Here is a 17,810-nt window from a genome sequence, read left to right as displayed (position 1 = left end):
AACTTGAGGAATGCTACGACTTAGGAATGTATAATAAGCACGCGACATTGATTAAACATTAAAATTACAAAGAACAATCACAATTATAGTACATATAATTATAACTTTATCTATACTTGACACAGAAAAATAAAAGTTACAATCATTTACACAGACCTTTTAACTTTTTTATTTTATGTAAGTATTGATACTTCAGTAAATAATGCTAAGTTTTGTTTACTTGTGCCAACTATAAAAATACATGATTTAAAATTCAACCGAGTGCCTAGTCCGAGTTGCACAGACATTTACGTTACGATTGCACGTTACGTTTACATGCGATGAGTTTGTATTGAAAACAGCGCCACTAGCGGACGGTTTTGGAAACTCAGTTTTCTATACAAACTTATCGAAGCATGATTGTTATAGTAAAGCAAATATTTATACAACTGACACAAAGCTTCAGAACTTTCAAATATTTGATATATTTAAATTGAAAAAATACAGTTCCAACAGGATTTAAGTCGAGTTGCCTAACAACTCGAAGGATTGTTGTCAATTAGCACAATTTTTCAACTAAATAACTCAATAAGCCACATTGCACAAGTACGTACGAGACATCGTTTGATAGTTGAAATTATCAGGTCGACTTTCACACGGGCCCTTTTAAACTTATCGTGGTTAATACTGGTGAATTCCTCACGATATACCAACTGACCTGACTATTTTCCCTATCATCCCTCGCTAGTACTCCGCCACTCATTTTCGTCCACTAGATTCTTTCTAGTCTATCATTGCTTTACCTTATTCCATTATTACATATATATATATATATATATATATATATATATATATATATATATATATATATATATATATATATATATATATATATATATATATATATTAATCATAATTCCTTAAAACAATAGTAACTTAAAACTAAATTTAATTAAAATAATATTACTTACATATGTATTTATAGAAGAAAAAAATTATTGAAATAAAATCTGAAACTAGGCTACGAATCAAATATATAGCTGCACAATGAATTATTCTAAATTGGCTAACAGACAAATAGTCTAAGCATAAATAAATTACAATAAACCTAAATTTAATATTAACACTTTGCTGACCAGTGATGAATTAACTCGTCTTTTCATATCCAAACGTGGCTGACCGGTAAGGAGTGAACGTGTCATTGCACTAGCGTGTAAGTACGTCCTCCTACCATGACGGGCAAGACCGTTTGACTTACAAAGCGTTCATGACCAAAACATTACTTTTCTTTGTATTTAGATTTTTATCACAATTTGAGTTTTTTTTTTTTTTTATACAACTTAGAATGGCAAACAAGCTGATGGCCCATCCGATGGAAAGTGGTAACCGTCGCCTATAGACATAAGCAGTGCCATGGACATAACAGAGTATACTGTTTCGCCCATGATACCCCCTATGCATTGCCATTCCTGAGGACTCAGGTGTTATTCCTCTGTACCCAGAAAATTCACGCCATATCCCACCTTTCAAACCGAAACAGCCATGCAAACACAACTGCTTCACGGTAGAAACACGAATGGGACAGAGGTACCCAAGCAATCGACTTTTGTACAAAGTCTCCCTCTGGTCTAGTTTTTCAACCATAAAGAAATTTCCGGTCAGCAAAATGTTAATACGCATGTGCCAACTTGAAAACAATGTCAGCAGATCTAGCATTTAATTTCGTACGTCGTACATCATTACAATGCGAATACTGATTGGGGATCGACAGTTAACAAAAAAAAATATAGTATATCTTATATATGTGTAAGTATATTTGTTATTTATATATTTCTTTCTTTATATATGTCAATTCTAGATATACATACGTAGTATATCATTTACTACTAGTACCTCAATCGAGTATTCTAACACTTCTTTACAGTTGACTGGGAGAGAATGCTTTTAGCATTAAATTCGCCTTGTACACATACATGTACTAATGAATAAATTAAATTAAATTAATTTAACAATGAGATATAGTATAGAAATTTATTATTAATAATAATAAATAAAAATATATCATTATCTATTATGTTCTGGATATATTTATTCAAATACAGCTCTCTTATATTATTAGATAGACAGATATATAATTTATTTGCATCACTTACAGCATTACATTTTTTAAATAAAGAATTAAAACAAAACATATACAAAAAAAAAAAGAAAAACATATACATAAAAAAAGGTTACACAATTTCTCGTGAGTGTGCCACAGTAACACAAAATGGTCACAACTCAGCTTATTGCTTTGCCCTCAAAAAGAGCAAAACACTGATATTCTGTTGTGGCCAAAAGCTAAAAGCCATTATTTATTAAACTCTTATAAATATTACTAATATAATTTTTCCATTAATTTGTTTTCTATTTGACAATTAATGGCTGACTATTAGAAGCCTTATTTTTTTTTTATTTCATTCTTTACAGTTGCTAGTGAACTGAATATGCCAGTGTTTAGAGTAAATTAAAGTGTTTAGACTAAATTTTATTTTAACGCATAAGAACCATTATTATATGATACATTTTGAATTATATATATATATATATATATATATATATATATATATATATATATATATATATATATATATATATATATATCATACATTTTAATATATAATGAAAGTAGTGTGCTAAAATTTGTCAAATAGAAAATAAATCAATGGAAAATTGTACTTAAAATTACGTTTAGCTTCTAAATTAGCATTTTTATAAGCACATAAATGCTAGATACAACAGGTCATTTAATTAAGTCCTTATTTTTCTTATAATGTTTTTTCTTTCTTTATAAAAAATATACGTACAAAAAGATAACCTGAGCAACAGTTACAATTGAGCTCAAGATTTTACACATTATGTACCTACAAATTAATCATTGATTAGGTGGATTGTTGTTTTTGTTAAACAGATAAGAAATACATAAGTACATACATACTGATGCACTTATTCCCTTATAAGTACTAAGCAAAATTTAAATATATAAAACGTTCGAATTTGAGAATCCCTCAATACGCTTTCAAAAAATCTTTTTATTTATTTTAATTTTAGAATTTATTTAAAAAAAAGTATAAAACGTAAAAATGAAATAAATATAGGTACATTTCTGGATATCTTATAAAGTTAGTTTTTCTTTTTTAATATATATAAACGATAAAGCAACGGCAACAACTTTTTAACGGGAATAATTTTTTAATAACCAAGTGTCAATTTTCACATCAACAGGGAGAATACATACATACCATACAGACATACCATGAAATGAAATTCCGAAATTTTGAACTCATTTACGTGTTTTTGTTCATATCGAAATCGTTCCAGTAAATGGAACTTAACATTTCGTTCGTCATAAATCCTACCACAACAGGCCAAAGGAATGATATTTTAACATTTTTAATATTTTTATATGGTATGACTAATATAATATCAAATTTGGGTTTCGTTCGGCTTCGAAATTTCGGGAAATATTTCATGGTAGGCCCTTACTACTACTTTTAATCGTTACGATATATTCGTTTATTTAGAAAAACGACAAAATTCGAAAAAAAATCCTATTTTAGCTATTGAAATGTTTTGTCTATATCATTTACATTAAATTTTCAATATGACAATACACTCTAGCATTTAAAGTTGGTTAATAGATTTATATATATATATATATATATATATATATATATATATATATATATATATATATATATATATATATATATAAATCTCAATCATCAATATATTTTTTTAATAAATGATAAATTAATAATATATGAAACAAAATTAATATAATAGAAGAATACTCACATCTCACTAAAATGAGATCATTTTTTGTGTGTGACAAGGGAATTACTAACGCGACGATATAAATTTTAAGGCCAGTGCATGCAGCATGCAGGCAAGAAATAAATTTCCTTATTATTATGATTTTTTCACTGTAAATGTGACATTATTGAATTTGTTTTTTTTTTTTCTCTTATATATATATATGTTTGTGAATTTATATATCTCGACAGATACGGTTAATTGTTGTAGTTTTAATACTAGCTGTTGACACTAAAGTTTTTAGAACAATGTATTATTTTTAAGTTCGTTCTATGTCAGATTTTTATAAGACGTCTCGTGTTTTTTTTTTTCACTAAATTTATTATTTTATATCACAAATACATATATGTTTTATTACTGCATCCTGCTATTTACAACATTGATCATAGAGGACTCTTATCTTGTTTTACTATCCATTATTATGTACCTACTGTTACCTATATATCACAAAATAAATAGATAAATAAATAAAATTGAAATAGCTAGGTGAGTTAAAATCACAGAGTAATATGTTATGTTAAAATTAATATTTTAAACAGTAAGCTGTTTTCATAGAATTCTATTAATATAAAAGCGAAAGTTTGTAGACATAGACAGATAAATGTTAATTACTCTTTCACGCAAAAATGGATTTCAATGAAATTTGGTACACGGGTAAGTTATATCCTTAGAACATAGGATACTCTATGTATTTATTGCGCGAACAAAGCTGTACTGACACTGCTAGTGGAAGATATGAACGTATTCATTAATGTATGGAAATGCCTTTAATTCTCCGCAACGCTACCGTAGACTCGTGCACGGAAATAAAAAAATGCTTGCATGCTATTCCAAATAGTGTGTTCTTATGTACAATTTAATAATTTTATAACTTAATAAAATATGATAAATTTGTAATTAGAATGAGATAATTAAATGAAATTGGACTTGTCATTGTGTTAATTATGAATCAATGGCAATTAAATATGGCGAAACATACTGAACATGAAAAAACAAACTGTAACATCATATCATCTATGTTTCTGGCAAATAAATTATTATTATTATTGATATATATGATTCTTGAGATAATAATCTGTAACTACTATTTTTCGTGATGGTAACATCGAACCCTTCGTGCATATTATATACTAGTTGTATCCTGCGTCTTCACCCACGAGAACCAGTACATAAAGTATCCTATGTACTAAGTTAGGATATAACTTACCCGTATACTAAATTTCATTCAAATCCATTCAGTAGGTTTTGCGTGAAAGAGTTACAAATACCTATATATCCATCGTTATAAACTTTCGTATTTATTATATTTATAGTAGGGGTGGAAAATATATAGCAATATCTATATATTTTAGTTACAATACCTATATACTGGTTTCAATAACGAATATGTTAAAAGTCTGTTATCCAAAAAATAATATTGGATAACAGACTTTTAATATATTCGAAAATAGATATCCGACCGATATGGGCGATATCGAAATAGGTGATCACCTTTTTTTAGCCTTCAATGTCTAGAGGAATCCAATATATAGATATCAGATCTTCATTCGTGTTTCAACCGTGAAGCAGTTGTGTTTGCATGGCTGTGTTTCGGTTTGAAGGGTGAGATATGGCAGTGAATTTACAGGGTACAGAGGAATAACGTCTGAGCCTTTAGGAATGACAACGCATGGGGGGTATCATGGGCGAAACAGTATACTCTGTTATGTCCATGATACTGCTCATGTCTATAGGCGACGGTTACCACTTTCCATTAGGTGGGCCGTCAGCTTGTTTGCCATTCTAAGTTGTATAAAAAAAAAAAGATCGGTACCCATATTACTCATGCTTAATTAATAGGATTAATTTTCCAAGATGTTTTCATGAATGTCCCGGTATTTTTAATAACATAACTTTATTTCATAGTACACTGACCTTTATTCATTACCCAAAACTCTGTATACACCAACGTTTATTATCAACTTTATCTGATAAATTGGGCCTTTTTAATGAAGACAAGTTATCAGTACATGATAAAATGACAAACAATAAAGTCTTTGACTTAAATGAAGTTAAAACATATATCATTTATAATGATAATTGAAACACTGTCTCTATTATAAAGTGTGGCAAATACGCTGACTGCCCACTTGGTGATAAGTGGCAACCGTCCTCCATAGGAGGAAAGGGATTGTTAGTAATGGGATCTAACAACCCCATTACTACCAAAATACTCTATCAGGTCCACTGCGAGAATCTTATTAATATTACGAGTATATATGCAAAAATTTGTAAAAATAGATGGATAGATGTTTGTTACTATTTCACGCAAAAACTACTAAACGGATTTGAATGAAATTAAGTACACGTGTAGGTTCTATCCTAAATTAGCACACAGGATACTTTATGTACTTCCAAACAAAACAATGCAATACCCATCATATGTACCTACCACTTGACCACGCACCAAAAGGTTCATGGTCCAATATTTGCTACTAGTTGTATTACGCGGCTTCGCCCGCTTGATTTAGTATATACAAAGTATAATATATAACTTATTCGTGTACAAAATTTCTGTCAAATCTCTTAATATCTAGATTTTGCATAAGGAGTAACAAACATCTATCGTCATATTCTTACTAATATTGTAAATATAAAAGTGAGTTTGTTTGTTTATCTTATAGCGCTTTAACGGCTTAACCATACATACATACATACATATCTGTCACGCCTGTCTCCCATTAGGGTAGACAGAAACAATGGAACGCCAAATGCTTTGATTTAAAGAAGACACTATTTGCGAACATCTACATTGATATAGTCTGTCAAAATGTTATAATTCGGAGTGCGCATACAACAGATTTTTAACATATTCGTTATTGGTATATATATATATATATATATATATATATATATATATATATATATATATATATATATATATATATATATATATATATATATATATATATATAAAATGATTAAAAAGTTATAAATATCTATATACCATTCCAATAACGAATATGTTAAAAGTCTGTTATAAAAATAAAATATTGAATAACAGACTTTTAACATATTCGAAAATAGATATCCGATCGATATCGTAATAGGTGATGTTCTTTTTTTCGTCATCAGTGTCCAGAGAAACCCAATATATAGATATCGTATCGGTATCCATATTACCCATGCCTAGTTATGTTTTTTTTTTATGATGGCAAAATGGTAAACAAACGGCCCACCTGATTGAGAGAGGTAACCGTCACCTATAGACATGAACTGCATTTCATTTAACATTACTGAATACACTTTAAACTAAATTATATAGCTTTAAATTTTAGCCAATTACTTTTTAATAACTGTAGTTCAAATACACGTGTAGTTAAAATATATACACCGTTGTGACGACCTTAATGCTGGCAGGAGATACAACCCGATCGAATATGAATTTGGCAATCCCTTAACATATGGGATAAAATCGCATTACCTACCTTTTACGGGAGTGCCCTAACAACAAAACTGAATATTTCCTGTATAGAAACATTCACCGAAAACCAATAATAAAACCCCTCCCTGTATTAAAATCACGCGAACAGTTAATAAATTAATATGGGAAAATCAGGGTCGTAGCTAGGCCCATGTTTAAGGTAGGGCAAAAGAACTTTTTGATAGGGCAGAAGCCATAATTAAATGATTTCGAAAAGCGAAATTATATAATTTCCTTCAGGCCTTTCATTTTAAGATAGGCCTTTTAAGGTAGGGCATTGCCCCATAATGCCCCCCCCCCCTCCAGCTACTGCCATGGTGATAATCCATTATTTTTCGTCTTTTTGGGAAATTAATTTTACTAGTTGTTTTCTCCCATAAAAGGATGCCAACGATGTCAACTTCACCCGGTATTTAACAACGGGAGCACACAGGATTGTAATATAAAATTAACTTTAATAGTATACGGATAAAGTCTATATTAACGACCGATCGCTCTTCAACGATATGCAGGCAGTGAAAGGCTGTAGATTATTTTACATAGCATATTGCACAGGGCATTTCGCCACCCGTTATATATAGTTTTATTAGAACTTAATGAAAACGTAACGAATTTTTGTTGATATTATCACAGAAACACTCTCTAAATGAAATTAGTAATTAAATAATTGATTTTTAATTTATACTACTATTGGGCATGAGCAGAATGCCTTACGGTTAAGTCAAGTATTCCATTTACATTTTCATTAATATTCTATTCAAACGAACAATAGTATAAATAGTCCTTAAGACCTTATATAGTATAACTCTTCGAATATAACTCTAATTTTTACATACACAAGGGCTGCAGCGCTGCCTTCCCAGTTCGATGTAAACATAACCTAAAAATTTAATACAATCCTTAGTCTAAACGCTGCAACGCTAACATATGTGAAAATATAATCATAAATCTTGCAACTTCGATGTAATCATAGCCTGAAACAGGTACCTTTATCTATATATTGTAGAGGGAGTGTTTATGGTAACTCGTGGAATTCAAAGTCCGTGTAAAGCTGTTGTACGCGCCGGTACACTTCGTCGCATGATGTTAACATTTGCGGTAGGACAGACAACGCTGCTGATAGGCTCTCATCTGTGCCGAAGATCTAAAAGTATTACGTCATAAATAAAAGATATATATACATACATATCTGTCACGCCTATCTTCCACGCTTTACTCCGGGCGATTTGCCACGCTTGGCAGACGGATTACCAAACGCAGTTAGGCTTTGGGCAAGGAATTGTAAAACACTAATTACGCCATTTGAATGTTACAACCTTAAATCAACATACTCATAAAATACAGCTTAAGTAGGTCCCGGCATAAGGGAACTTATGGTGGAGGGATGGGCAGTAGTGTCCCTCTTAAAACAATACCATAAACTAAACTGCGGTTGCCTACCCACCTGTCAAGCGTGGCTATTTTCAGTAGTGGACAGTTAACGGGTGACACAATACAAGATGCAGCTAAATTATACGGAAGTAAGTTTATTTACCACAATTCCAATATAAATGTTTATACAGTAGAAGCTCATTATTCACGCTTCCTCTATTCGCGTATTTATTATTCACGGATTAAAAAATTACAACCCAATACCTATATTCGCGGCTATATATATATTTTTTTATACAACTTAGAATGGCAAACAAGCTGACGGCCCACCTGATGGAAAGTGGTAACCATCGCCTATAGACATGCGCAGTATTATGGACATAACAGAGTATACTTCGCCCATGATATCCCCCATGCGTTGCCATTCCTGAGGATTCAGGTGTTATTCCTCTGTACCCAGAAATTCACGCCATATTCCACCCTTCAAACCAAAACACAGCTATGCAAACACAACTGCTTCACGGTTAAAACACGAATGGGACAGAGGGGTACCTCTGTCCCATTCGTGTTTTATCAAGCAATCGACTTTTGTACAAAGTCTCCCAAATTTACTTTATTCGCGTATCTAATCATTATGTATTAATAAAAAGAATTCAGTATCATTTGTAAATACGTTGGCAAATGGACTATTAAAAAGTTAAAACAGATCTCATTACAATTACACCTAAAGTATGTTGTCAAATGCTATTGCCGCTGTACAAGTGGTTTGGCTTTTCGTATTCCCAGTTTCTGCATTTGCGATATATTTACTGAACATATATTCCGCGATTAAAGAGCTTTTGCTGTATATCATTAGAATAAGTGGTTTCATTTTGACTGATAGATAAATTTCTGTATCGATTATTGGCGGCATTGGACCGAATAAGAGTTAATTACTGATAGTAGTCCGACCTTCGGTGGCCCGCCCGACTTGGCTATTTGCAATTAAGGAAACTGCGCCCCTAAACAGTGACACGAATCTATTTATAGGTAAATACTAGCTCTATCCCGCGACTTTACCTCCATGAATCAGTAAATACATGAAGTATCCTATCTGCTAAGTTGTTGTTGTTTTTTTTGTTTTTTTTTTTTATACAACTTAGAATGGCAAACAAGCTGACGGCCCACCTAATGTAAAGTGGTAACCGTCGCCTATAGACATAAGCAGAACCATGGACATAACAGGTTAGGATATAACCTTTTTTTTCTTTTCAGTACTTTCTTCGAGATGTGGGCGTGCGCGAGCAATCGTCCCGTCCCGAACGCATTGGTCCGTCCCACAAGGCGGACCCCTTCACTAAGTGACCTGTAGGTGTATCCTCACTGAGAGGAAGTTAGGATATAACTTAGCCATGTACCAATATTTCATTCAAATCCATTCAGTGGTTTTTGCGTGAATGTTTTTTTTTTTATACAACTTAGAATGGAAAATAAGCTGACGGCCCACCTAATGTAAAGTGGTAACCGTCGCCTATAGACATGAGCAGTACCATGGACATAACAGAGTATACTGTTTCGCCCATGATATCCCATGCGTTGCCATTCCTGAGGACTCAGGTGTTATTCCTCTGTACCCAGTAAATTCACGCCATATCCCACCCTTCAAACCGAAACACAGCCATGCAAACACAACTGCTTCACGGTTGAAACACGAATGGGACAGAGGTACCCAAGCAATCGACTTTTGTCCAAAGTCTCCCTCTAGTGTGATGTGCTAGGATATGATCTACGCGTGTTATCATCACATCAGCCTCCAACTGTCCACTGCTGAACATACGCCTCCCCCTTGAAAGGATTTTGCCAGCAGTTACCACGTTTGAAGAACGCGGCAAATACTGGCGGATTGGCAACCGCAGTTAGGCTTTGGAGATGTTTTAAGAGGAACACTGTCGCCCATCCCTCGCTCTCCCTTAGTCGCCTCTTACGACACCCATGGGAAAGGAAGGAATAGCCTATTCTGTACAGTGTACCACTAAAGACATAAATACCTCTGACTACCCCATTAAGAGATATTATCGTGAGCATATTATAATTATATAAGTTGTAATCACTCACCACGTTTACAAACAAGGTGTAATCAGTTTTATTGTTATGTATACATTACATTAACGCTTGCGAAGCGCCATAGTTAATTTATTAATATTGATATTTCTACTTTATTGATTTATAAATTAATTAAGTTATAGATTGAATTTGTAATTGTTTATATATAATTTATCTAATGGCTGCTTATAGTGTATTTAAATATAAACATCCTCTGTAAAATATATATCATTTCAGCCGTTAACTTTTCACTGTCGAACATAAGCCTTCCCCGTAAGGGGAGTTTTGCCAGTAGTTGTCACACTTGGCAAATGGATTGGCCACCGCAGTAAGGCATTTAACGATGTATTAAGAGAGATTGTGCTGTTCATATTTTTACCATTAAGTTTCTTTAGTCTCTTCTTATGGCTCTCACAGGAAAGGAAAGGGTGGCCTATTCGGAACCACATGACTATAAAACTATAGGTATTATTCTATAATAATTATAAAGAATAACAGACGGCACAGTGTATCCTGTGATCTCCATTACGTTGTTCATGTATATTAAGCCGGGATGCTATCAGATATCATCCTATATCAAATTATTAGTATTACTTAACACTGACATATCTATTTGAGATAAAAGTTTTTCCCACGCTTTGTATCAATTTGAAGATAATTTTAAACGAATTCAATGCATTCTTATATATATTTTTAGTATAGATATGTTACGTTATTATATCTTTGCCAATTCATAACCGATATTGATAATTCTTTTTGAAATCAATAGGGTTTATAGAGAACACGAGAGTAAACTCTTTAACAGCTTTGTTACTATCGAATGATCATAAATTGTTATTACCTTATATGGCAATGATGATGATTTTACGACCTGAAACTGCTTAGTAGTTTGTATTGATACAAATTAATTATTTATAAAATTATAGTTTTGAAAAAAAAAAGCAACAGCTGAGTTTCTTGCCCGTCTATCTTGGCTGAAATTGCGTTCCGAATAGGCGGTAATGAAAAACAGATTCGAAGATCTTTTACAGCATATACCAAGTCTATAAAACTGATTAGGTATACGACTAGTGCCTTCGTTATCGATGTTTAAAGGATGATAATTGAAAGGTACCCCAGCTTTGCGCTAACGGTATTCCACATTCACGAAGCACCAGTGAGAGATGATAGGTGACGATGAAAAGACAGGTGAATTAGCCCATCGTGACGAACACACACAGAATTCATCACTATGGTTTCCACGGGGTACCGTTAACCGGGACGTGGAAGTCGACCTGACAGGGTATATTAGATCCCATTACTAACAATGCCTTCCCCCACCCCCTCTCCCATTCGTTATACGCTGGTGGGGTGCCAGTGGAGGATTTTTTAATGGATAATAATGGTACAGTAACCCCTCCTGCACATGATGACAGAAATGAAAAACTCAGGTCAGTCAACCCATCGTAACAAGTTCAAATTAACCACCATGATTTCCAGAAGGAACAGCAGGGAGGTTCATTTGATACATAGCCTCAGTCCCCATTACTAACAATCCCTTAATTAGGATGTTAGTTAAGGATGAAGCCAGGTCAGTTTACTCATCATAACAATTCACTAGCAATTAATTTGACGGTTCATAAGGAGAGTAGGACTGTAATTAGATGGTGCTATAAGTTATACAATTTTATACCAAAAGATTAACTGTTTATCTCTGGAGGGAAAGGGATTGTTAGTAATGGAGACTAAAAATCTCATTGCTAGCAATATACCTAACCAGGTCGACCTCCACGCGGTTCCCCATGGAAACTATCATGATTGATTCTTCATGATGAATTCATCATGATAGGCTAACTGGCCTGTTTTCATTCTCATCGATCACCCTTCACTGGTGCTCCGCCAACGTATCCTGTTAGCGCGGGCGGAGTTACCAATCCATTCTCATCCAAAAAAAAAACTTTATCTCTTGCTTGGTCCAAAGATTGTTGATAGTGAATGCTACTAGCATTAAGTCCGCCTTTTGTACTATATTTCAATATGGTTAATAAACTTATTTCTTCGCCATGTGCCTTGGCATAGAATAGCCACCCCTTTCTTCCCCGTAGGTGTCGTAAGAAACAATGAAGGGAGGACGAGAGATGGGCAGCAGCATCCCTCTTAAAACATCTCTAAAAGCCTAGCTGCGGTTGCAAACCCGCTTACCAAGTGCGACTACTGGTAAAACTACATTAAGGGAAAGGCTTATGTCCAGCAGTGGACAATTAACAGCTGAAATAATAATAAATAAACTTATTTAAATAAATACCTTTTTGAGCAGGTCAGGTCTTGTTGGCAGTGCATGCATGGCGAGGGTGGCGGCCTGCCTGATGTACCATGGATGGAAACCCGCCAGGGTTTCATTATAAGAGCCCTGGCACGTGGTACACGTGCTCACTGTATCGTCTGATTCACTTAATCGTTTCAGAAATAATCTGATAAAATCTGAAAGTATTTCATTATAGTTAACTAGTTGTTAGCCACAGCTTTGTCCATTCAGTCTTTTTAATGGATAACAATAGATTTTTTTTTACACCTTCTTTTAGTATGTGCTAGTGGAGCACCAATGAAACATGATAGGTAAGGATGAAAGTGGGTCAGTTGGCCCTTCATTATGAATTTAAAAATAATTAATCACAATGATTTCAAGGAACCACATGGAGGTCGACCTGATAGGGGTTGTCAAACCCCATTACTACCCAGTGTATACCGATAGTGCAGGTTAAAAAAAAACCTATTACTAGAGAGAAAGGGATTGTAATGGTCAAATCACATCTATTTCTGACCTGAGACCTATCTCAATACTTCCCACCTTATCTAAAGTATTGGAGCACATTGTGCACAAGCAACTATCCGTTTATTTGTCTGGCCATAACTTGCTGAGTCCTTATCAATCTGGTTTCCGTCCTGGTCACAGCACACTTGTCAAAGTAACTGATGATATACGCTGGGCTATGGACAACCACTCCCTGACACTCCTTGTTCTATTGGACTTCAGCAGTGCCTTTAATTCTGTTGACTATGACATTCTTTTAAGTATCCTTTCATCTCTTAACATATCTCCACCTGTAATCAATTGGTTAGATTCATATCTTCGGGGCCGATTGCAATGCGTACGCTATGATGAGGTATACTCAGATTGGTGTGAGGTTGCATCTGGAGTCCCACAAGGCGGCGTTCTCTCCCCGCTTCTTTTCTCAGTATTTATTAATGCTATTACTCAAGTAATTTCTTCTCCCTACCATCTCTATGCAGACGATTTGCAACTATACCAACACTTTGAACTCTGTGACATCTCTGAGGCTATTGATCATATAAACCATGATTTAAATAAAATATCCCATTGGGCAAAATCCTACGGACTTCTAGTCAACCCCCGTAAATCTCAAGCATTAATAATCGGGGGGCATCGGAGATATAGTGCACTTGATATTGATGTTTTACCTTCTATTTTCTATGAGCAATCTCCAATTCCGTATGCTAGAAGTGCCAAAAATCTTGGAATCATGTTCGACAGTAATTTATCCTGGGGTGAGCATATCAATGGAGTAAGTAGGAAACTATACTTTTCTTTTCACTCGCTCAAACGTTTTCAGAAATTTTTGCTCATTGAAACGAAAATCACACTCGCCCAAGCTTTATTACTACCTCTTCTAGATTATGCTGACGTATGTTATCTAGATGTCACAGAGGAACAATTAAATAGGTTGGAGCGGCTACAGAATTTATGCATACGTTTTATTTATGGACTTAGAAAATACGATCATGTCTCCTCTTACAGAAGCATATTAAAATGGCTCCCAATTCGTCAACGTCGTGATTTTCATCTTTTATCTTTCCTGTATTCTGTACTGTATAATTCTTCCTCTCCATCTTATCTTTGTGAACGTTTCACTTTCCTTGACCCCACTGGCATGTCCAGTAGGTCGAGTAAATCCCTTATTCTTAAAATCCCTCCTCATACCTCCTCATGCTATAGTGGATCATTTACGGTTCATGCGGCTAGACTATGGAACTCTCTTCCACTGCATATTCGTGAAAGTCAATCGCTGAATATATTCAAGAGCAGATTAAAAGAGCATCTTCTGTCCTCATAAACTTATTATGTCTATGTATGTATATGTACCTATTTTTTTGTATGTAAAGAGATATTTTATGTCTATGTATATATGTATATGTATACAGATATGTATTTATTTTGATTTTAATTGTATGAGTTATTTATGTAGTCAACATATTTCATATGTTTTAATAGAAACATCAATAATGTTTCCTTCTATTATTGTACGCATACTGCCCGCTAATAAATAATTAATGCTCCTTTCCACTCAGGGTTTGCTGGAAGAGAACTCTTACAGAGTTAAGCTCGCCTATTGTACACCTTTATTTTATATATATTATTTGTAATATTTTTTTTTTTTGTGTACAATAAAGAATAAATAAATAAATAAATAAAATAGCCCCATTACTAACAATATACCCTGTCAGGTCGATCTTCACATGGTTCCCCCTGAAAAACATTGTGGTTAAATCTAGTTGAATTCATCAGGATGGGCTAACTGACCTGCTTTTATCCTCATTTATCATCTCCCACTGGTGCTTCGCCAGTGTATACTGATAGTGCAGGCAGGGTTACCATATCATTATCACCCATTAAAAAAAATCCATTACTAACAATCAATTTCATGTAACTTTGATATAAATTCAAAAGTTAATTTGCAAAATATTCAAATTCAAATTCAAAAATAATTTATTCATGTAGGACATTTTAGCCGCTTATGAACGTCAAATTTTTACATTATAATTTTATTTTTTTCCCTACCGTCCAGTTCGGTATATAGATCCAACTGAGAAGAACTGGCAAGAAACTCAATTGAATTACTTTTTTTTTAAAAGCCAGTTTATTTACAATGTATATTTATATAGGTGTCTATGTCTAACATTAAATGAAAATTCAGTGCATGAACAACTATTGCCATGCACACTCGTCATTCAAGTAATCGTTTAGTGAGTAATAGGCTTTGCTCAGTAAATATGATTTAACAGATGTTTTGAATTTATTTAAGGGTAATTCCAACATATCCTTTGGTATCTTATTGTAAATTTTTATACCTATTCCCATAAAAGACCTATTAACTTTTTCTAAACGATACTTGGGGACAGCAAGTTTGTCTTTAAATCTAGTATTAATATTATGAATATTGCTGTTTTTCGGAAACAAGTCAAGATTTTTATGAACATATAGGATATTTGAATATATAAATTGAGAAGCAACGGTGAGAATATTTGCCTCTTTGAATTTCTCTCTTAATGAGTCACGACTCTTCATACAGTAGATCGCTCGAATGGCACGTTTTTGTAATATGAATATATTCTTAATATCTGCCGCTTTTCCCCATAGTAATATTCCATAAGAGAGTAAACTATGAAAATAACTAAAATAGACTAATCTAGCAGTATCAGTATCAGTGTACTGTCTAACTTTACGCAAAGCAAATATGAAGACAAAATGATATTTCATTTAGTATTCACAGTTAGCCATGAAGAATCTTATCTTGATAGTTAAAAATATCTTTCATAATGTTATTATTAATAATAACTTTAGCAAAGTAATTAATTTATTTCAGAATTAAAGAATCCTGAAATAAAATTTTTCATCTCCATTATCAACTGGAAAGGGGGACTTAGGTGAGAAAAAAATATAAAAAAAAAACATGATAAAAGGAGTCACCTACAGGCTAAAAATCCACTTGATTTTTGAGTTAAAACATATTTCCTATTTTTATTTTATTTTATTCTTTAACCAACATAAAAATTTCAATAACAAATAATGGATATTTGAAACTCATTCATAAAAATATAGATTTTCAAAAAGGTAATTCTAATAATTTACTTAACTCCTGATTGATTATAAAAAAAAATATAGTCACATAAAATACTTCATATATTTTATATAACAATATATATTATTTTTCTATTGAAACTACTAACTAAAATATTTTGACAAATATCCTTCTTTAATCATGGAATGAAAAAAAAAACAAGCATTACACATATTTTGGTATATTACACATGAATGTATATGTCAAAATTTTTATTTGTTACATATCATCTCACTCTCGAAGCAGTACCTTAGTATTACTTTGTTTTTGTTTTCTAAACTATTTTAATAATATTTTTGTACAAACCTAAACCTCTGTGGAGACGTAGCATGGTCCGTGAGCCGGAAACGAAACCGCTCTTCTCATGTAAACTAGTCTCCTTTTCAAACTTCATCATCTTTTTAAAGGATTCGTAATGTACAGCATTTTCGCCTTCCTTGTGTTTCTCCATAACTTTAATTTTACTTTTAACATCACTACTAACAAACGAAAACACAGTCCCGATAAGATTTAAGAACCTGAAAACAGGAAATTTTAAATAAATATAGGCCATATGGAAGCATGGGATATTGTTTTTTAAAAACCCTTACTTCACAAGTTCATTATAGCCGTCAATATATGCCTCTATTACTACATCGTCGTTTTCTTTGAGACTCCGTTGAAAACTTTGATGTACGTAATGCAAATCTAAACTATTATCGTTAGACATATCTTATGAAAGAAAAAACTTCAAAACGATAAACTAAGAAAACAAGTGTTAAAGATAAAAAAAAGACGAAAAGAAGAAATGAAAAAGTGCAAGCAAATGCAAACTGTAAATATCACACATCAAAACACAAAGGAATGAACGATATGACAGTTGCAGTCTAATGACAGTTGAAGCATTGACAATTCGACAGTGACGTTATCTATTTTTTTTTAGGTTAGCAATGGAGTCGTGGGCCTATTGCACTTACATCTAAGAAAACTGAAAATATAATAAAGGAACGCATAAAAAATTAGAATAGGTTTCAAGCTGCGTTAAAAAACATTTACTTATAGGTATAGGATAAGTCAATTTATCTGAAACTTAACCCATTTAGCGGTTATGAGCAATTGTGTTCGCATATTGTTTACCTAAAAGATATTCGTGTACTTAATTTCAAGTGCTTATCGGTACCGCG

General features: G+C 33.0%; 1 protein-coding gene across 1 annotated transcript; it reads right to left on the bottom strand.

Moving 5' to 3' along the window:
* Positions 1 to 8,297: 8,297 nt before the first annotated feature.
* On the bottom strand, positions 8,298 to 17,499 carry LOC113522115 (ceramide-1-phosphate transfer protein). The gene is made up of 4 exons (XM_052899919.1): positions 17,238 to 17,499; positions 16,954 to 17,165; positions 13,035 to 13,210; positions 8,298 to 8,441 (listed from the first exon to the last, which is right to left on the bottom strand). The coding sequence occupies exons 1-4, from the start codon at positions 17,354 to 17,356 to the stop codon at positions 8,313 to 8,315; spliced, it is 636 nt and encodes a 211-aa protein (XP_052755879.1). The 5' UTR covers positions 17,357 to 17,499; the 3' UTR covers positions 8,298 to 8,312.
* Positions 17,500 to 17,810: the final 311 nt, after the last annotated feature.

The sequence above is a fragment of the Galleria mellonella genome, unplaced genomic scaffold, assembly GCF_026898425.1.
Source record: "Galleria mellonella isolate WM207_F2 unplaced genomic scaffold, CSIRO_AGI_GalMel_v1 utg63, whole genome shotgun sequence".
NCBI lineage: Eukaryota > Metazoa > Arthropoda > Insecta > Lepidoptera > Pyralidae > Galleria > Galleria mellonella.
The sequence above is the reverse complement of the archived record's forward strand: the minus strand, read 5'-3'. Positions and strand labels throughout refer to the sequence as shown.